Here is a 22,325-nt window from a genome sequence, read left to right as displayed (position 1 = left end):
CCAGTCTCCATGAATATTTTGAGGGCTGAGGTCATGCACGTGGAAGCACTACATAAACTGAAAATCGCCCGACAAGCGTCTCAATAATGATCTTGTCCCACTTGATCAACCTGGCCAAGCTTATAAAGCCAGGCTGCAAAACCTCAGCTCCTGGCTCCCCTCCCTGTCTCCATCATCCAGCAATAATATCACAAGATTCAAAAGCAGTGTTCTTCCCACAGTGCCAGAAGTCTCACATCACAACATCTTCATCTCTGCACCCCCAGCTCCTAGCACGAGGCCTGGCACACCAAAGCGAGGCAAGTGTTTCAGGGGGATGATTCCTAATTGGAGGGTCACTTTCCCACAGCCTAAACCTTTCCCAACTTTCGATTATCAGCCCCTTCAGGGAACTTTCCCTGCCCACTGATGCATACTTGCTGTGCAGTCCTGGGCCCCTGACCACCCTCTCTGGGTCTGTCTTCCCTGTTCTCTGTCTGTATGTGATGGGATGAACTGGCCGACCTGCCACTCATCCATTTCAGGGTCCTGGGTAATTCCCTGGGATGAGCTTCAGATGTTGCAATGGGTGAGGGGTGTCTGCTGGCCTTAAAATGCTCAAGCCCACAGGGCTGGTCTCAAGATGTTGGGCAGGGGGCAGAAGGCAGCAGATGCACAGGGACTCCACCCACTGTGATTTGAAAAGCACAGAGGTGACTGTTCTTCTGAAGGAAGAGGTTGGGCAAAAGTGGATGAGTAGAAGGCGGTGTGTCCCATTAGAATGGGCCAGGCAGCTGAGGCAGGTCATACAGAGCAAGCCATTTTGCCTGCGAACTTCAGAAACATACAGTTTCTTCTTCTGTAAAATGGGCATGGTAATTCATGGCTGGCCATGGTAAGTTTCAGAATATATTAATTCTCTTCTCCCTCAGGATATCCCATGGGATATGAGCCCAGAACCCCAATCAAACCTCTCTCCAGTTAACACTGGTTGGGCAGGTCAGCAGATATGGTTGGTATCTACCTCCTGCCACTTGGCAGACTGTGTGATCTTGAGAAGTGATTTGGCCTCTCTGGGCCTCAGAGGTTTTTGTTTTTGAGACAGGGTCATGCTCTGTCACCCAGGCTGGAGTGCAGTGGTGTGATCATAGCTCACTATAGCCTCAAACTCCCTGGCCCAAGTGATCCTCCTGCCTCAGCCTCCCACGTAGCTGGGGCTACAGGCATGTACCACCATGCCCAGCTAGGAGGTCAAAACAACAGATAGGGAATGCCTTGCATTGAGCCAGGATAAAACCATCTCTGAATCTCAGTAAGGAGCAACTCCCTTTAGCTCCCCCGCCCCTCCCAGCACCCAGGATTTTGTTTCTCAGGGGCTGGCGGAGGGGGGTAAAGGTTTGGGGCAAGGCAAAAGGGAAAGCCAGAAGCCCCAGGATTATGGGGAATGACCGTGAGTTTGGCCCAGGCTAGGAGGGCAAGGCCCTCCCGGCAGGTCCAGCCAGGTGGCTTGTGTTCTGAGTTCCTTGGCTAGTTAAGGCCAATCCGTAATACTCAGCTTTCAACCAGATTGATTTCTCTGGCCCTAGATTCAGAGGCACCTGGGACAGACTGGCAAACAGTGGAGAGGGGCGTAAGGAATGGAGACCAGTGGCCAGTGCAGCTGCAGTGGCCAGAGGAAGCTGGGCAGGATGAAAACCCGGCCCGAGACTCCAGCAGCTCATGAGGACTGGGAGGACACGCATGGGCCTCCTATGCCACAGGTCCAGCTGCCCCAGCCTAGCTCCATGCCCCCTGAGCAGACACTGTCTGACTCAGAGAAGGTGATCTGCAAATGACTGTCAATGAACAAGATGCAAAGAATCAGGGATCCCTGGTAGATATTGAATGGCAAGGACAGAGTGCCTGCCCTGCCCAAAGCAACCACCCACATACTGCCCTTCCCACCCTACTGACAGCAGAGGCTGCTACAGTCTCAAGTCCAGGCTCTGCCATCCATTAACTGGCTCTTTTGAGCCACAGTTTCTTCATCTGTAAATCAGCTGTAAATAACCCTGCCCTAAGCCCCAGGGCTACTGTACACATCACCTGAGATCAATGCTGGAGTGTGATGGGGAAGCAAGCACCCTCCCTTACATCATCTCTCTTATCCCTAGTCACAACAACCCTAAAAGGCAAGTACTATTATTACTCCATTTTACAATCAAGTATGCTGTAGTTCAGAAAGGGTAAGTCACCAGCACGAGGTCACACAGCTGCCAAGTGACTAAACCAGGTTGGGTCCCAGGTCTGTGGGACTCCAGACCTGGGCTTTTCACCTCTGCACATGCCTTCCGGACTGTGCTCACAGCTTTGGTAAAACTCTTCACCAAAGTAAGGGACTCTTCTCATGCCTATTGTTGTTTTATAAAACCCAAGGTAGAGAAGGGCATTGTCATGACTTTTCCTTTTTCACTCTGCCTCTCTCCTTCTTGATGTGGAGAAAAGCAAGCTACAGTCTGCTAATTTCTGCAGTCGCAGACAATCAGAATTCCGGCCGTCTGGGAGAACCAACCTAAGAAAGCATGAAATTAATCTGTTCAAAGTTAATGTCTTGGAGTCGTCGCGTCAGTATTTGGGTTGGACGGGTAACCTTGTTATCGTAACACAGATGAAGCACCACATTTAATAAGGCTGAGACAACTCGGGCAACGTAAGAAACATAACAGGATATTGCAAAAAGATTAGGGAGCTTCCTCTGGACAGCATGGATGGGCCGTGCAGAGGGCAGGGTGGGGGATGGATGATGCCATTGACCTTGGGGGTCCAGCAAGTCCTTAGTCCCAGGCCTGGCCTAAGGACTAAGATGCTCAGGCAGAGGGGAGCTGGGCTCCTCTCAGCACATTGAGGCCTGCCTGGTGCCGGAGCAGAGGCTCCGCTGGCTAAATGTAAGCCAGCTGTGAGAATGGGAGTGTTCCAGTCGGATGGGATGGGGGAGGCTTACCTCATGAAAGAACTGTGGAAACGGCTGCTGGAAAGATAATAAAAGGATTAACTGCTATTTTAGTGGGCCATTTACTCTTCAATCAAAATGTCTCATCTATTTCCTGTTCTCCAGAGGCTCTGGGTCCAAAATTCCTTTGTCTATTACAGTGCATGGTAGCAGAGGCCTGTCATGAAAAATTAATAATTTTACAGGGAAGGGAGATTTTACTTATCTGGGTGCTGGTTGAGGCCCACCCCTTCCCCTGGGTTACCCACTGTGCCAGCATCATGGAGGAGGGGGAGCACGCCCACCCCACCGCAGGCAAGAGGAGGCCAGGGGAGGCTCTGACAAGCCTCCGAAGCCCAGATCACTGCTGCTGTCTCCAGATGGTGACACCCAGTGGGGCCGGCCCTAAGAGCCCAGAGAATAGTCAGTTTAGCAGAGCTACACAAACAAGAGCATTGCAGTTTGGAAAGATGTAGGCTCGAGTCCCATTCCAATGGTTACTAGCTGTGTAACCCTTAGCAAGTTATTTTTATTACCATTATCATTCTTAGCCTCTATTCTTATTATAACTGTTGTTATTGTTTCCAACTAGCTGTGTGACCTGGGGCAAATTATGCAACCTTCCTGAACCTCAGTTTCCTCATCTGTAAAATGGGGGTTCACAGTATCTACCCCACAGCATTGTGTTGAGGACCAGGTGGAGTTGTCACTTAGAATAGCACCTGCACACAGTCTGTACTTGGAAGCTGCTTTCTGGTATTATCATCACCACAATCCTAAACCCTGGAAGAGGCAAGACCAAGTGTTCTCATGGGAGCAAGTGGAAGGCCAGCCAGACCCCACCCAACCTTTGTTTCTTCATTTGTAAAAACCCTTGGTTTTACAGGACTTGTAAGGATTAAACAATACTGATAGGTGAGTGTAGACACAGCTTGATATCACCTCCTCCATGAAGCCCTTCTGGGCCTTCCCTCCCTGGGACTATGCAAACTCCATCCCAGGACCTGCCACTCATCTCCCACCCATCTCTGAGCATGAGTGTCCCCAGGGCAAGGGCCATGGGAGGTCCAGGTCTGGGTCCCCAGAACCAGGCCGCAGCCAGTGTAAGCCAGTGTCCTGTGAAGTCTGTGGAATCAAGTGAGATCCTGGCAGCCTGGCCGCAGAGAGAGAGACCCTGAGTCTGCACTGAGTAACCCAGGCCCCTCTGACCCCTCGCTGGGCCCTGTTTCCCAAGCTAGAAAGTGGGCGGGGAAGGGCTAGATCCTCTCTGACTTCCCAAATTTCCAACACAGATACTCTTCTGGATGCCGTGATTCCACAGAGGCCCCACTGTGAGAAGACCACTAACCACAGGCAGAAGCCAGGTGTAAGCCAGTGTCCTGTGGAGTCTTGTCAAGGTTCCTTCGGGTCACAGAGCCTCCACCTCGGCCCCCACAGGCACCCACAGACTCACCCATAAAAGAGAATATGTGAAGGAGAACTGTGGCTCAGCAGCTGTCAGCTCCAGGGTCTCGGGGAGATATCGGGGCCCAGCTGTCTCCCAGCAGCCCTGGCCTGGCCTGCACGCTGTCTATTGGTCAACTCCTAGGCAGGGGCATGTGTCACAGGACCCCAAACAAGCCAGAGCATCACCAGGGGCTGGCCCAGCCACCAGGCCTCCTTCCAGCATCCTCTCAGCCCAAAGGCACAAGATAAAGTCAAAGTCTCAGCCTGTCCAATGCACTCTCCCCACCACTGCTCCACACACCAGAATGCTAACCACAAGCTCCCTCCTCCTGCCTCCCCTTGGCACAGGCCATTCACTGCTGCTCACTTGTTTACAAAGCAAACTCTTTCTCCTCCTTCAAGACCCAGCCTCCTGAAGCTGCAGAAGCAGATCCTGTCCGACGCCCAGCTCCCAGCTCCACAGGTAGGTGGGGCCCAAGGGCAAGCACCTTGCCCCAGGAGGACGGAGTTTATGCTGCTGACTGCCAGTGTGTCCTGCCTCCTTCCTGGCCCCTACAATGTCACCTTGGGCTCTGAATGGGGACACTATGCCCCTTCCCAGACCAAGTGCTCCATGAGTGGGTGTCCAATGACAGTGTTTGACACTTGCACAAGTCCAAGTGTGAAACAGCTTGACTTTAGCTATGGCACCAGCCCCAGCACACCAGCCATGCTGCTGCCCTGATGGCTGGGCGGGCTGGGCAGTGGCCCTGGTGGCCCATGCTTCTCAACACCAAGCACACCCTGAGGTCCAGCTCTGCCGTTTCTGGGCAGGCACCTCTCCTAGTGGGCTGGCTGTGCCTCGGAGGTAGCACAGCAGTTAGGCTGAGTGTATCAGGGAGTGCTCCTAGCCTCTGATACACTATTCCCCACAGACGGGGCAGAATTGACCTGTCACAGAAATGACCCATCACAAGGGCTGGAGGCCTGAGTACTCACAGTTAATATGCGTGTGTGTGTGCACGCGTGCATGCATGTGTGTGTGCACGTGCGCATGTACACATAATGCTAGTGCCAGAAACCTGTCTCAACTCCAGGAAGAACGCTACTGGTACTACCCAGGGCCTTAGCTAGTAACCCTGGGCCCCAGCCCAAACCCTGCCCTGGGGACCCGCAGCTCTCGAGCCGGGTGCCTGTTAGGCCCCATTGTTCCTTGGTGGAAGCCAAGGCTGTAGGCAGCACTAGAAGGCCCAGGGAACCTCACTGGGATGGGTGGCGGTGAGGGCCCAGCGCTGGAGGAGAGTATGTTCTCCACATCTCATTTGGCCACCAGCAGATGGGACATGGAGCACAAACACATGAAAGAAGAGGCTGGCCACGCCTGTTTTTCCAATCGCATGTGCACACAGCCCCGGGCCCTGTGGCGTGCTAAGATATATCTAATGCCTCAGGGTGGGGGACTGGGCACCTAGTGAGTATGAGGGCCCCTCTGCCACGGTTCCCAGTGACAGGGGCACTGACCGTCTTGACCAGAGGCCACATCCACAGCATGGGTCCTTTCCTCCTCAACCACAGGGATCTCAGCCAGCCCAGAGGAAGGAGTCCCAGGCGGCCTCTCCTGGGGCACTGGGGTGAGTGCTGCTCTGCCAGAGGGGCTGGGGTGAGGCCTGGCGGCCGGTGGGAACTCACCATGCACTTGTTGGGCTTCTCGCCCGAGTGCACTCGCATGTGGATGAGCAGCTTGTAGCGGGCGTTGAAGGGCTTGTAGCGGCGCACGCAACCAGCCCAGAAGCAGGTGAAGTCCTCGCCCTTGCGCTGGTCGATGTGGCTCTTCTCGATGTGCCGCACCAGCTCCTCCTGCTGCTCATAGGCTGCACAGCAGTCCACCCAGCGGCACGCCTGCCGCCCGGCCACCACCCTGCCTGCCAGGCCCAGCCCCAGGCCTCCAAGGCTTGGGCCAGGCGGCAACTGAGACAGGGGATAGGGGGGCGGCAGGCCTTGCTGGTGAGGTCCAAAGAGCTCTGAAAACTCATCCGCGGGTTCCTGCTTCAAGAAGCTCGCCTTCCGGCAGGCTTCAAGTTGCAAGCTGCCCTCATGGCTGTCCGTCGATGCAGGGCCAGGCCGGGCCCGCTTGGAAGGGCCCCCCAGATCTCCCGCCAGAGGGGGGCTCCGGAGTCCATTTACACAGGTGACCAGAGACGTCTGGGAGGAGCGGATGATGGAGGTGACGTCGGAGGAGGCACAGGCTGAGGAGGAGGCTGGGGAGGTGGGGGGTAGGCCCAAGAGGCAGCAGCGCTTCAGGCTACCCTCGGGGAGGTGGGCCTCGGGCTGGAGGCCCAGGCCAGAGCTGGGTTCGCTGCCCAGAAGGTAGCAGGAAGGCGCAGGGGTGGCGAGGCTTCGGCCCGGGAGGTCCAGGTCTGGGTGCAGGCCAGTGGCCGGCGGGCCCCGACAGTGGGCAGACAGGGATGTGCGGGCCTCTGCCATGGCTTGGTAGTCGGGCAAGGACTCCTGTTTGATGTGTTGTGTGGTTGGGAGGCTGCCGTTGACATAGGTGGCCTGGGGTCTAGGTGACCTGGAAGACAGTGGCCAGAGAGGTCATGAGAGGCTGGGCTCGCCACAGAGGGAAGGCTCAGGTGGGGGCAGACAGGGAAGCTGAGGACCAAGGGATGGACAAGCCCAGGGCAGGAGGCAGAGGCTGAGGGGCTGGAGGCAGAGAAAGAGCACCTACAGACTGGTTGTCTGGAAAACAAGCAGAGTGTAAAGGAAAATGGGGAGAGAGAGGAAGAGAAGGGCTGGGGAGGGAAAGAAGAGGCAGGAGGCCAGGCACAATGGCTCATGCCTATAATCCCAGCACTTTGGGAAGGCAAGGCAAGAGGACTGCTTGAGTCCAGGAGTGTTCAAGACCAGCTTGGGCTACATAGTGAGACTCCATCTCTATAAAAAAATTTACAAATTAGCCAGGTGTGGTGGTGTGCACCTGTAGTCCCAGCTACTTGGGAGGCTGAGGTAGGAGGATTGCTTGAGCCCAGGAGGTTGAGGCTGCAGTGAGCCAAGGTCATAACATGCACTCCAGGGTGAATGTGGTGAGAACACCAGGAAGGAGGACCTTGCATCGTTTTACCAAAGCTCAGCACCCCCACCCAGCCCTGGATGCCACGCCATCCTGCCTCCCAGGGGGCTGCCCTGCTCCCTCTCCGTGGCCTTCTAGTGAGTTCTCCAGGAAGAAGGCTGAGGCTGGCATTTTGAGGAACACCCAGGTCCAGGGTATATTAAATTCCACTTACATGTCCTTTAAATCTTTATTAATTTTTGTAATCTAGCTTAACTTCTATAAATGCTAATTGTATGACACTTCGCCCCAAGCAGCCTGGCCTTTCCACTGTTAATGTCAGTGCATGGGGGAGTCTGAAGTGCAGTCCTGGTGGGGGTGTCTCAGGAGGAACTGAGGAAAAGCTTCTGAGGGGTCCCAGGGTTTCAGGCCCTCACAATGTGACCGCATGAAACTGCGATTTTGGGGAAAAGCCATGGGGCAGGCCAGGCAGGGCAGCCCATGGGAGCATGTGGGTTTGAGATCAGGCTCAGCCACATCCAGCCGTGCAAACGTGGGCAAGGTCCTTTGCCATCCTGGGTCTCTCTCCTCCTCTGGGACATCAGGAGGATCCTCCCCATGAGAGCGAGGGTGGTGTATGTGGGCACGGCTGGGGTTTGCCAGGTGGCTGTCTTCACCACATAGGTGGTACACAGGTGCCCAGAGGGCCTCTCCCACATGTGGAACATTCCCTCCACCACTGCGCAGGAGGCCAGGCTTAAATAACACAAGGGGATTCCTGCACTGAAGCTTCCACCATTCTGAGTGGGGGGACCAGGTAAGGTGCAGAGAGAGACGGCAGGGCCTACCTGTCACCAGAGCACTCTGAAAAGGGGAAAGGTCAGGAAAGTGAGGCAGGGCTGAGAGTTAGGACGCCCCCCTGGCTGGCTAGGCAGAACAGGGAGCCTGGTGCTATGCCTGAAGTCTGGCTAGGACACCCCACGCCACCTCATCCCATCTGAACCTCAGTTTCCTTGCCTGTAAAATGAGGGCTAAGTCTCTCTACCTCAGAGGATGGCTGCCAGATCGAGTGAGATGGCCCCGTGACAGCCCTCTGCGAAGGGGATGGCAGGGTGAGGGGAGCTCTTATCGCCGTTCACCACCACTGTCTTGGGGCTCTCTGCAGCCAGAGCTGTGGGGTCATCACCTGTCCCTCGGTTTCCCAAGATGGCCTTGCAGCTCCAGCCCCTCCATCTCTGGCTCCCTGCAACTGGAGCAGCCCGAGTTCCAGTCATGAGGTACAGGAGGGGAGGGGAAGGGACAGGGCTCCCGGGAAGGGACAGGGCTCCCTGGAAGGGAGCTGCTGAGATTGGGATAATCAGTGTTTCTCCAGCAGAGACTCAGGGGAGAGGCAGGGATCTCAGATCGCATGTCTCTGAGGGCTCAGGAACTGCAGTCTGAATGGAAAGTCAGTGATTTCACTCAACAGGCTTTTCACTCTGTGCTGGGTGATGCTGAAGAAGTGGGAAGACCAGGTCCCTGACCTTGGGCAGCTCCCCTTCCAATAGGGGAGTCTGTGGACCGGTCCCCTGAGAGAACATTTACATTCTGCTGAGGGGTAGGTAGAGTTCTGGTGAACTGAACTAGTTATGTAGCCTCTCTAGCCTCAGTTTCCTCACTCAACGGCAGTTGGGGGTTGAGAGCATTAATGCATAAAAAGTGCTTGGCCTGGTGAAACCCTGTCTCTACTAAAAAAAAAAAAAAAAAACAACTACAGAAAATTAGCCAGGTGTGGTGGCAGGCGCCTGCAGTTCCAGCTACTCGGGAGGCTGAGGCAGGAGAATGGCGTGAACCCGGGAGGCGGAGCTTGCAGTGAGCCGAGATGGCGCCATTGCACTCCAGCCTGGGCGACACAGCGAGACTCAGAAAAAAAAAAAAAGTGCTTGGCCTGGGGTGTAGTGCACAGTAAGCACACCACCATCGTTTTTTATTAGCCGTAGGATCTGGGCCTCCTGGGACCATGAGGACTGAATACAAGAATGTGCACCCAAAGGAGTCACTCAGGAAACCGAGGCTTTTATTAGTATTAGAGAGTTAGGCTGGAGGCAAGGAGGCGGCTGGCGCAGGAGCCCAGGCGCTAGTTGCAAGGTCCTGAGATTGGGAGGGGCAGGCACCGAGAGTGGAGAGAAGGGGCCCCAAACACAAGGCCATCGGGCGGTTGGGGGAAGGCACGGAATTCGGATCAGGTGTGGCATAGGGGCTGGGGGTCTGTTTTTCTTTAGGAAAATGAGCGAGTCTGAAAGTGTCAGCTCAAATTCAACCACTTTAATAGGGAGGGTGTGGGGGCACAGCAACTTAGACTGATGCCGGCGTAGAATTCTACACACAGACTCTCCTGTGCCATAAATTGTCAAAATGATATTCAAAATGACAAATGATATTTCTGACTGTCTCTAGCAAAAGAAAAAAAAATCCTCTTCCTTAGCTTTTCCTAGGTTAGCACAGCTTCTACCCTGAGAGATAATAGAATGAATTTCACCAGGGAAATTGGATACCACTGGGGAGCCTCCAGAGAAGAATCCAGCAGATAAATGCATTTGACTATCACCAAACAATGCACGGCTCAAAAACTATAAGACGCTTGCTCCTTGCTATGGACTGATGTGTGTCCCCCCAAAATTTATATATTGAAGCCCTAACATCCAGTTTGACTGTGTTTGGAGACAGAGCCTTTAAATAAATAATTAAGGCTAAACAAGGTTATAAGGTTGAGGGCCTACTCTGATAGGACAGGTGTTCTTATAAGAAATGAGGGCCGGGCACGGTGGCTCATGCCTGTAATCCCAGCACTTTGGGAGGCTGAGGCAGGTGAATTGCTTGAGCCCAGGAGTTCGAGACCAGCCTGGCCAACATGGTGAAACCCCGTCTCTATAAAAAATTAGCCAGGCGTGGTGGCACACGCCTGTAGTCCCAGCTGCTGGAGTGGCTGAGGTGGCAGGATCACTTGAGCCTGGGAGGTGGAGGCTGCAGCGAGCCAACATTGTGCCACTGCACTCCAGCCTGGGTGACAGAGTCAGACCCTGTCTCAAAAAAAAAAAAGGAGGAATTAGGGCACAGGCCGAGGGATGGCCACGTGAGTACTCAGTGACAAGGCGGTCATCTGCGAGCTAAGGAGAGAGGCCTCAGAAGAAACCAAACCTGCTGGCACATCAGTCCTGCACTTCTAGCCTCCAGAATGGTGAGAAAGCACAATTCTGTTGTTTAAACCACCTAGTCCATGGCATTTGCTATGGCAGCCTAAACAAACGAATACACACCTAAAATCAGAAGTTTTACTAATATCAAAGGAAGCCAGAAGGAATCTAAATTCTCAAAGGAAAATGGTTGCACTTGGGAAGAACAGCATCCTTCTATTTAGGAATTTATCCACTGTGGAGCTCTCACAAGAACGTAAACTCCATCAGGAGAGATCTTTGCTTCCTTCACCAAGATGCTCCCAGCACCGACCACAGTGCCTGGCACATGACAGGCACTTGACAAATGGCTGGTGAAGGAATAAACTGCAAACCGGCAACTGGGCAAATGTTTAGAATCGCTGGTCTGTGAAGCAGGCCTCAGGCCAGCAGCCCCAGGCACTGGGTGAGGGACCTGGGGCTGAGCTGGTGTGCACAGAGGCCTGTCTGTGACTGACCTGGCTGTCAGCAAACCAGAGGGCACCAAGGCTGCTATGGTTTGAATATCTGTTCCCTCCCAAATTCATGCTGAAACTTAATCCCAAATGTGGCAGTGTTGAGAGGTGGGGCCTTTAAAAAGTGACTGGGTTGGGTCATGAAGGCTCTGCCTCATGTATGGATGAATCTGTTCACGGGTTAATGGATGATCATGGGAGTGGGACTGGTGCCTTTATAAGACGAGAGAGACCCGAGCTAGCGTGTTCAGCCCCCTCACCAGGTAATGCCCTGTGCCACCTCGGGACTCTGCAGAGGCCCAGCCAGCAAGAAGGGCCTCACCAGATGCAAACCCTCAATATTGGACTTAGCCTCCAAAAATGTAAGACATAAATTCCTTTTCTTTATAAATTACCCAGTGCCAGGTATTCTGTCAATATGTAACAGAAAATAGACTAAGACAAAGGCACAACTGAGACCCCAGGAGAAGCTGTAGGAGGCGGGCGTCAGCCCAATGCACACCCTAATGAAACAGGGTGGCCGGCACTGGAAGTGTGCAAGCACTGAGTGGACAGCTACCCAGCAGGGCTCTGTGGGCCATGGTCTCCTGGGGCACAGACGGTATGTGGGAGGAATCCCTCTCTGCCCTATCAGCAGTTCAGGGTTTGACACTGTATAAACTCTGAGCTGGGCTTTCCTTCCCCAACCTACCCATGAATCTTCCTCTTCTGAAATGATTGATTCCTGTGAAAAGCTTCGTCTGCTTGTTCAGCAGGGAAACACCTCAACAGAACCATCTTGTGTCTCTCAGAAGACAAAGCAGAAGGTGCAGGATCTAGGCCAGGTAGCTGCTTCTGAGCTATGGGCCCCTCGTGCCTCCATTTCCCCATGTGTCCCCCCAGCTAAACAGAGGAGGTGAGGCCTGAGGCCCATGGTCCTGGGGCCTCCTGGGAGTGTCCACAGAAAGCAGCTGCCCGCACCTACCTGTTAGGGTGGGGGAAATGCAGCAGCCTCTCACAAGCTTGGGGGTGAGCCCGGGGCGGCGGGCTTCCTGCAGGGAGAAACAGGCCCTGGCAGCAGGTGGGGCCAGGGCCCTCAGCAAGGTCCAGGTCCAGCAGGCTCTTCTCTGAGCCCGGGGTACAGTGGCCGTAGCTCCCATTCACTAGGCAGAGAAAGACAGGGAGAGAGGGACACAGTGAGTGGGAACAGCCTGCAGAGGGGTGTGGGGAGAGGGCAGTCCCTGGGGTACAGCAAGGGACAGGGCACCCAGAGCCAACACTCACTGCATCCCTGCTGCATGCAAGCTACCAGGATACCTCATCTAATTCCCACAACCACCAGCAGGATCAATAATAAAATCCTCCATTCTCAGATGGGGATGCTGGGTCTCCGGTGGTTAAATGACTGTTACATGAACACTGGATACCTCCTATGTACAAACACTGTTCTAGGTGCAGGAAACACTGGTAAACAAGAGAAACTCCGAGTCTCTTGGAACGTACAGTGTATTATCCTCACATTAACCACACGGTGCTCATGAGGCAAGGTGTGAGAACACCAGCTGGGGCAGGTGGCTGCTCAGCTGCGCTGCTGCCCACAGGCTGGAGGTAGCGGTACTGACATGTGAATGTCAAGGAGTACGTGCTCACTAAACAGCATCTGGTACAGTTAACACAAAAGCTCAGTCTACATTGTCTCCCAAATTGTGTTACACCATAGAAACACAGTGTGCAATTGTACCTCGCTATCGCCTGATTCTTCCACAGCCTGCCTCATGCCCTGCCTCGCCCTGCTAGTGGGTTTCTAGGAAGATTAGCTGAAGCAGTTGATGTGAAAGTGCTGAAAAACCACAGAAAGTGTAACAAGAGTCAGGCGTGCTTGTTCTAAGCTCCTTCCCCTCTCTGGGCCTCAGTTTTCTCATCTATGGATGAGGGATATACACCTCCAAACTCCATTTTCTTACGCTTTCTGTCCTGTCACTCACAGAGCAAAGCTAGGGAGGAAAGGACATGAATTTTGGGGGCTGACAGACCTCGATGTGAGCCCCTACTCTGCCCCAAACCAATTCCATAACTCAGACAAATCCCTGCGCAGGCCAGACCCTGTTTCCCCTGTGTAAGGGGATCTCACCCGTTCCCCAGTGATGCTGTGAGCCTCTGAGAGCAGGGGCACAAAGTCTCTAGCATGGTGCTGAAACCTAGTGGATGCACCAAGAAAGAAAATTGTTCTTATTGTTAAACAGCACTTCGACAATTACAAAGTGCCTTGCAGATACAATAAAACATGATTGATAGGCCCAAGTATGGCCAACACTGAGAAAGATAAACCATTAAGACGTGAAAAAAACCTGGTCCTGGAACATGATTGACTCCTTACCATGAGGAAAAGGACATCAGCAAGAGCAGCATCTGCCGAGCAGCCTGTGCAGGACCAGGGCTGGGGACACACACCACTGTCACACTTGAGCATCCCCACTGCTGTCCAAGGGAGGCCTGAGTCTCACTATCCTCATTTTACAGAGGACAAAACAGAGGCGTGGGGAGGTTCAATTACTCACCCAAGAACACACAGCTAGGAAGCCTCTGAGTTGGATTTCCGGATCAGATCTGTCAGACCCAAACCCCACGTCTTAATCGCTATGTAATAAGAAGCCTTTTAGAGAGTCCACCCCCGAGGATCCCTGTCCCTCAACCCTAATTCTAGCCCACCCTCAAGGCAGTTCCTTTGGCACACAATTATCCCCATGCTGAGGCCGGGCACTCAGTGCTAACTAGCCATGTGCCATAGCTCTGGACAGGCACCAGGCATTTGCTTGCCGAGCACGTTCCAGTCTCTGGATGAGCATGCAACGCTCACAAGGTCCCAGGGCAGGTGAGGTGCTCATATGGGAGCCTCCAGGTTCCCAGCCACACGCGAGCCCGTGGAGAGGACTCGGCAAACATCTGCTCCCACGCTACCTTCTCAGCCCCAGCCCCAGTCCTGGCCCGTCCTGCTGCGAGCAACGCTTGTTCCCACTGGCCCTGGCTGCTGCCTGGCCAGCCCCTCACAAGCTTATGTTTTAATAACTGGGTTGTTTTTTAATTAAAATGAAATCCCTGGTAACAAATGTGAATGGCCTGAGTTAATGAGAGCAGGCTGCCGCTCATTTAACTCCGTCTCTGCTTGGCCGTCTTTGCCTTTTCCAAATCGTTTCTGCATGCAATTTTATTGTCCCATTGAGGCAAACCCTGGGACTGGGCCTCAGAAAACTGTGGATAATTTTATGACCATTAATAGCATTTGGAGCAGAGAGAGCTTAATCATCACACGGAGCAGTTTCACCAGGGTCTTTCTCCCAGGGTCTCTAACAGGGGGTGCCGTTCAGAGCTTCCTTCCAGGACTCACCAGGCCCCTCTGGGGCCTTGGGTTACTCCTCCCCTCCTGCACTTAGGAGGCTGTGTGCAGTGAAGGAAGGCAGGCCCTAGAAAGGGTGGACAGCCAGCACCTACCAAGCCCTCACTCATCAAGACCTTCAAGGGTCCATCCCTGTGGGGCAGGGGCAGGACAGCCATTTTCCAGATGAGAAAGGCAAGGTTTGGAGAGAGATTCTGTGCCTTTGAGCAGGCTTGGGGGTCTGTAAGAAGCAGGGCCACAGTTCAAACCTAGATCTCCCAGACTTCAAAGCCCACATCCTGCTGCCTCTTGGCCAACTGCTGAATAACCAGAGACCCCTAATAAGTGTCCCCACCTTTGACTCCAATGAGGGTCATGTTGGAGAGCCTCTGGGAAAGTAAAAAGTAAAACCATCATAATGATGTCTAAGCTTTAATCTTTGCAATAATTCTGCCAGGAGGGTAAGCCCGCTCCATCAACAGATGAGGACACAAAGGCTCAGAATGGTCAAAGCAGTTTGCCAAGGTCACACAGGGAAGAAGGGACTGAGTGGAGATCAAACCCATCACTTCTACAGGAAGAAATAGTCTTTACCCAACAAACTATTGAGGCCTGTTAGCTTCTTCTCCTCTGGATACAGTAAAAGGTTTTCCTGCAGTAAATAAAGAAAACCAGCTTTGGGAGGGAGGGAAGGAGGAAGGCGCCACTCAAGTCATAATATGGTGCCACTTAGTGCTCTAGGCTCATTCAAGCCCTTGTCTGCTGGGACCCTCACAGCGCTCTGGGTGGAAACATCAACCTCCCAACTTTGCAGAGGGACACTGAGCACCAGGGCCAGCAAGTGGTCACCCAAGGTCATACAGTAATTGCTGGCATAGTCGTGGCCCAAAGTTGGTCTTTCAAAGCCTAGACTCTGCCCCGGGATACCTGCTGTCTCAGAGACTGGAAGTTAAACCCAACACTGCAAACACGTGTCCCAGAAATGCTGCTGTCACTGGAAAGATGCGGGGACTCTCATCGCTACCCATCACGGTCCCATGTCTGCCAGGAAAGATGTAGGCACTGCCTCCTGTCTGTTGTCTTGCCTCCCTGTCCCCAGTGACTTCACAAGACCCAGATGGAGGAGGTCCACTCCTGTTCACTCTCCATCTCCAGAGAGCATGGATGGATGGATCCTTCCCTGGAAAAGCCGGGGGAGCAGGGGTGCCCTAGAAAGAGGTTGGCACCCGCAACCATGTCTCACTCTGTGCCACAGGGGGCCAAGAGCCAACCTTGGGCCTGGCTTTCCCCATGCAAATGAAGCTCCTTTGGAGACTTACAGGGTGATGGAGTCCTGTGTTTACTTTTACAAGTTAGTGAGAAATCCTAGAATGTCAGAGTTGGGACTGGCTGACCATCTATTTCATTAATAGATAAGAAGCTAAGGCTCAGAGAAGGAAAGGGCCTGCCGCAGCCACACAGCAAATCCATAGCAGGGCCTGGGTTGGCACTTTTTAAGCTAGGTAAGAATTTGGTTTGGTTTTCTCATCAAGCCTCAATGTTCTTATCTGTAAAATGGTGCTAACACCTAACCCACAACGTTGAGGTGACAAATGAGAATATGAACACAATGCATTTGGCATGAGGCCTAGCTCACAGTTAGTGCTTAAAAAGTAATGTGATGATAATTATTTCTTTTATTTCTCCTTGAGCCTGGGGCAGGGAGATGGGGACCTGTAAGGGAAACATGTTGTCCCCAGAAAGGGCAGGTCTGGATGACTCTAAGGCCAGACTCAGAAGGACAAACCCCCAAGACTTGGGGTTCAGTACATGCAGGATGGCACAGCCTAAACGAGGTCACAGCCAACAAATCTGAAGCAAACAGCTCTAGTTACACACCAGAGAGCTTTGCAAATTACCATAATGACTTGGCTATAAAGTGGCACCACATATAAGGTGACTCCCCACAAGAATTTTAATTTATGCTGAACCCTGCCAAGTCTGCGTGAGAGTGGACAATGATGCATTCAGCATCTAAGACCCAGAGGCTGCCTCCTTGCAGTCCCGGAAGCATCCAGCAGCTGGGTCCAGGCAGGCCTACATCATGACCACCTTCTTGTTTTAACCACAAGCAGACTTTATTGTCTATCAGGCACTGGGCTGGTGATAGGGCACTGCACTTTACAGTTTACAAAACATTTTTGCATCCATCACCTGTGAGCTTCATTACAACCCTCAGGAGTTGACTGGGCAAGCTCAGAGAGGGCAGGTGATTTGCCCAAGCTCACACAGCAAGTATAAGGCTTAGACTTGCCTGACTCAGCCATCTAGTCAGCAAGCTTTTTCTGTAAAGGGCAAAAAAGTAAATGATTTAGGCTTTGTGGGTATATAGTCCCTGCCACAACTACTCAACTCTGCCCTTGTACCATTAAAAAAAATATATATATGTGTGTGTGTGTGTGTGTGTATATATATATACACACACACACACAAATGAGTGGGACTGTGTTCCAATAAAACTTTATTTAGAAAAACAGATTGCTGGCTCCTAGGCTGTTAATCTGCCAACCCCCGATCTCATGCAGCAGTGAGAGAGACAGGATTCAACATCTGAAATGAGCATACTTTTTCCTGCATCTGTAAAATGGGGAGGATTTTACAGGGTGGAGCTGAGGGTGTGAAATCACTGTCAAATACTGAACGCAGGCCTGGCTCCTGGTGGGCATTCAGTGAATGGAAGTGCCTTCAGCCTGGCTCTGGGGCCACTACAACCTAGACTCCCCTGTCCATCTGGTGTGACCTCACACATCCATGATGCTTCGCTGCTCTGAGGCACACATCCTTGGCATCCCATCAGGGTGGCCTGACCCTTCCAAACCCCTCTGGGCCCTCAGAGCCCAGCAGAAGCACACCTCCTCCTGGAATGGTGCTTGGTCTCCTGCCTTCCCTCCTGGCCTCCTCCACTGCCTGAGCTCCCCGGCCTCGGCAGTCCCTGGGAATAGCTGCCACTTAGGTGCGCCTTCTGCACATCCAGCACGTGCCAAATCCTTCCCATGGTTTTTCTCTAAATCTTCACAACATCACTATAGTACTCTCTACTGCCACACAGATGCTTTCGGTGCAATGAAAGTCCTACCTCCCCTACGAGCCTGAGAAATCCTTCAGGACAAGGATCTTGGAGCCCCAGAGCTGCTGAATGTCAGTGTGGCCCTCAGCATGATTTTGTCCAACTTGCTTCACATATTGAAGGGAAAACAGGGGCCCGGATTGAAGAAAGGACTTGTCCTAGTCACACAGTGAGTGCGTTCTCTAGACACCTGGGCCCCCCAGGCATGTGCCCTCTCATTCCCTCATTCCCAGCATAGTCAGGCCCACAGCAAGTGCTTAGAAATGCTGGGAGGGTAGGTGGCTGGGAGGCCTGTCTCAAGTTTACTTTTGTGCCTACTATATGCCAGACACTGTGACTTAGGGGAGCGGAACAAGCTTTGTCACACACATACCTAGGTTGAAGTCCTGCTCCACCATTAACTTTCTAGCTATTTGACCCTAGACAGTCACCTCACCCTTCTGAGCCTCAGTTTCTTCATCTATAAAATGAGGATAAGAATCCCAGCTCCAGGGGATGGCTGGCTCTTAGGATTAAGTGAGGTAATGTACATGGAGTCTCTGGCATGGTGCCTGGCACAGGCAGCACTTTGATAAAGGCCCCTCTGCTGCTGTCCGGACAGGCAGAGAGACATGGTCAACAGCCCCTGGGGTAGACCTATTTTCCTGGGCAGTGGGCATCAGCCGCCACGGAAGAGCAGCCCTAGGCCAACGGAGTCATGCCAGCAGCCCTTCCCCAGGAGGCTGAGCATGGGCGCGGCAGCCCCCTCTCTGAGCCTAGCTTTGCCCTCTGTGCCCCAAGAGTGCTCTGCTGGGCTTCCCACAGGTCAGGCCCTGGCAGGAGGGGCACCCCAGGAATCACAGGCAGGAGACATAGTGCTTCCCACTTCCTAGGTCCAGGGCGGGTGAGCAGCTCACCGCAGGACACACAGCAGAGACAGAGCCCGAGCAGCGTTCATCTCCTAACCCTTTCTGCTCTCTGGGCTGCCTCGTCACTCCCTCTTTTCCCTCCTCACAAAATCCAGAAGCCCACAGACCAGCAGGGAGATGGGCTTCTGAAAGAGGAGCAGCAGGAAGGTGGACAGCCCGGTGGACCGGGTTAGCTGAGACCTGCTGCTTGCCTGGAGCCGCCTTGGGGCATTCACGGCCATCAGGGGGGCCGTAACCTCAGCAGGGGCCTCCAGAACGGCAGGCCTGACGCTCGCGGCCTCACGCCGGGCTTATGCCTCCCACCACCTCTTATCCCAGACTGCAAGAATCCCATAAATTCCCCCTTCAAATCTAAGCTAGACTTACGGGGACTCGGGCCAGTGAAACCTGAGCAGGCTCACCTCAGGACGGCGCCGCGGAGACACCCGAGCCAGCCCATAGCTCCAGCCCGGTCCAGGGCCAGAGTGAGCAGCCCAGGGCGGGTCACACATGTGGGGGCAGGTGTATGGTGTGTGTAAATAAACACAGCCAGGGGCCAGCTTTTCCCTCAGACTCTCTTACTGCTAGCAAATTCACACATATTTATTGTAGAAAAAATCAGAAGGTGTACCTAGGCAAGAATTAGAAAACAGATATCACCTATAAGGCTAGCAGCCAGAGAGCACCATCACAGACATGAGGACATAAACCTCATCAGTATTTTCTATGCATCTATATATTTTTTTTGACAAAAAGCAGGGCAATACATGTATTTTCTTTTCTTTCTTTTTCTTTTAGAGACAGGGTCTCATTCTGTTGCCCAGGCCAGGGTACACTGGCGTGATCATAGTTCACTGCCGTCTTGACCTCCTGGCCTCATGGGATCCTCCACCTCAGCCTCCTGAGTAGCCAGGACAACAGGTGCTTGCCATCACACCCGGCTCATACTTTCTGATACTCTGCTTTTTTCATTTAGTAACATACCATGATACCAAAGTTGATGGAGTGCCCATTATGTGCCAGGTACAGTGCTAGGCTCTTTCCATGCCAGTATTGCTAAACCCATTTCCAGATGAAGAGTAAGGGACTTGCCCAAGGTCATGCAGCTGTGAAATGGGACAGTCAGGATGCAAGGCCAGCTCTATTAGACTTGGAAGGCACTGCTGACCCAGACACTGCTCCACATCATTAAGCGATTTAGGGCAGCTGCAGCTGATGGCTTCCCCAGTGTACTAGTCAGTTCCGGCTGCTATAACAAAATACCATAGACTAGGTGGCTTAAACAACTGAAATGTATTTTCTCACAATTCCAGAGGCAAGAAGTCCAAGATCAAGTTGCCAGTGAATTTGGTTTCTGGTAAGGGCTCTCTTCCTGGCTTGGAGACAGCAGCCTTCTCACGATGTCCTCACATGGCCTTTCCTCAGTGTGGGCACGGAGAAAGTAGAGTGAGCTCTCTGATGTCTCTCTCTTTTTTTTTTTTTTTTTTTTTTGAGACAGGGTCTTGCTCTGCTGTCATCCAGGCTGGAGTGCCGTGGTGCGATCATAGCACACTGCAGCCTCAAGTTCCTGGACTCAAACAATCCTCCTGCCTCAGCCTCCCAAGTAGCTAGGAAGGACTACAGATGTGTACCACCATACTTGGCTAATTTTTTATTTTTTAGAGATGAGGTCTCACTATGTTTCCCAGGCTGGTTTTGAACTCTTGGGCTCAAGCAATCCTTCTGCCTTGGCCTCCCAAAGTGTTGGGAATATAGGCGTGAGCCACTGCCCAGGCTGGTGTCTCTTCTTAAAAGCATACTACTCCTATCTGATCAGGGCTCCACCCTTATGACCTCATTTAACTTTAATTACTTCCTTAGAGGCCTCATCTCCAAACACAGCCACACTGGGTGTTAGGGTTTCAACATATGAATTTGAGAGGGGGACAGTAATATTCATTCTGTAACACCTAGGATTCACGCCCTCCTTTTCCCTCCCTAGTAGGGTCCCATATTTCCTATATCTAGCTATGGAGCTTGAGAGAGAGTATAGCATCACAGATAAGAGTATAGATTTTGAAGCCAGAAGACTAGGTTTGAATCTTGATTTTGCCACTTACTGTGTGACCTTGTCTAAGCCAAGTGACTTAGCTTCTTTGTGCCACAGTTTATGAAGTTAAAATGGGTTAATGTACCATATATTAAGTACCTAGAACAGAATCTGGCATACAGCAGGCACTACATAACTGTTTGCTATGATTGTTGTTCTTATTAATCCCACCCCAGGGTGGGCTGTGGAAGGCCTGAACCAATCAGCATGTTCTCATCTCTCCAGATATAGTGCCACAGTGAATCGCTCAGAGAGAGACATGTAAGGCAAGCTGGCTTAATTAGACAGATTCCTGGCAGTTCTGTTTGATGACTCTGCCCCCCTGCATGTGAATGAGGATGCATGCAGCCCTGGGGGCTAGTAGAAGCCATCCTGTTCCCCTAAGAAAAGTCAACTGGAGGACAAGGTCAATAAAATGAGACCTCTCAGCTAGAAGAACAGCAGAGAAACTAAGTCACAGCACTGGTGGCACCAAGAACCTCCAGTGAACAGTAAAGCTCTTATAGTGTTTCAAGCCTGTCACAGATGGGATTTTTATTACTTAAACCAAAAGCATCCTTATTAATATTCTTCTACAAAATAATTTTTATCCACTTGACAATCTTTGTTTTTAATTTGAATATTTAGTCCATTTATACCATTTACATTTAATGCAATTACCATATATTTGGGTATTTGGGTTTAAATCTTTTTTTTTTTTTTTTTTTTTTGAGACGCAGTCTCACTCTGTCGCCCAGGCTGGAGTGCAGTGGTGCGATCTTGGCTCACTGCAACCTCCACCTCCTGGGTTCAAGCAATTCTGCCTCAGCCTCCTGAGTAGCTGCGACTACAGGTGTGTGCCACCACACCTGGCTAATTTTTGTATTTTTAGTAGAGATGGGGTTTTACCATATTGGCCAGGCTGGTCTTGAACTCCTGACCTCATGATCCACCTGCCTTGGCCTCCCAAAGTGTTGGGATTACTGGCGTGAGCCACCGCACCCAGCCTAAATCCTTTTTTATTTGAACCTATTCTAGGTTTTCTCTCCTTTCTTACCTTCTTTCAAATTAATCAAGCATTTTTTATTATTCCATTTTATTAGCTTGTTAGATATACTTTCTTCTATTGCAGTCTAATATAGATCAGTACAGTCATGCATCAACAACAGGGATACATTCTGAGAAATGCATTATTAGATGATTTCATTGCTGTGTGAACATCATAGAATGTACTTACACAAACCTAGGTGGTATAGGCTACCATCTATGTGGCATACATGATCACACCTAGGCTATCTGGTATAGCCTATTGCTCCTGTGCTACAAACATGTACAGCATGGTATTGTACTGAATACTGTAGGTGACTGTAACACAATGATTAGCATTTGTGTATCACTAAACAGAAAAAGTACAGTAAAAATACAGTATCATCATCTTATAGAACCACCATTGTATATGTAGTCTGTCATCGATTGAAACATTGTGCAGTGCATAAATGTACTTTTACTACTTTCTACACAAGGCAAGAACCTCAGGACTCTAATTCCATTCATGTGCCTACATACACACATTCTTTGGGATACTGTTTTTGTATATTTCAATTCTACATATATTTTTAAATCGTTACCAGATAGTATTGTTTTGTGTAGTCAATATAGTGTTTATTTATATATTTCTCAAAACCAGTGCCATAGTAATAGTTAATATTTAAAAAAATACTTTCCCTTCATCCTGTTTCCATATGAGGTCTTTTTCCTTTTGCATTAAAAATTTTTAAAAATTGTAAGCCTACTGGCAAGGAATTATCTCAACTTTTTCTGGGA

The 22,325-nt window shown here is 51.6% G+C and overlaps 1 protein-coding gene across 8 annotated transcripts in view; it reads right to left on the bottom strand.

Moving 5' to 3' along the window:
• GLIS1 (GLIS family zinc finger 1) overlaps positions 1-22,325 on the bottom strand; it is a 236,628-nt gene that overhangs the window by 82,950 nt on the left and 131,353 nt on the right. For all 8 annotated transcript variants that reach the window (XM_063607417.1, XM_034965511.2, XM_063607422.1 and 5 more), the window contains exons 3-4: positions 12,053-12,230; positions 6,062-6,944 (exon numbers count right to left, since the gene is read on the bottom strand). In XM_063607417.1, coding sequence (XP_063463487.1) covers positions 6,062-6,944; positions 12,053-12,230 — 1,061 coding nt within the window. The remainder of the gene's footprint in view (positions 1-6,061; positions 6,945-12,052; positions 12,231-22,325) is intronic.

The sequence above is a fragment of the Pan paniscus genome, chromosome 1 (assembly GCF_029289425.2).
Source record: "Pan paniscus chromosome 1, NHGRI_mPanPan1-v2.0_pri, whole genome shotgun sequence".
Lineage (NCBI taxonomy): Eukaryota > Metazoa > Chordata > Mammalia > Primates > Hominidae > Pan > Pan paniscus.
The sequence above is the reverse complement of the archived record's forward strand: the minus strand, read 5'-3'. Positions and strand labels throughout refer to the sequence as shown.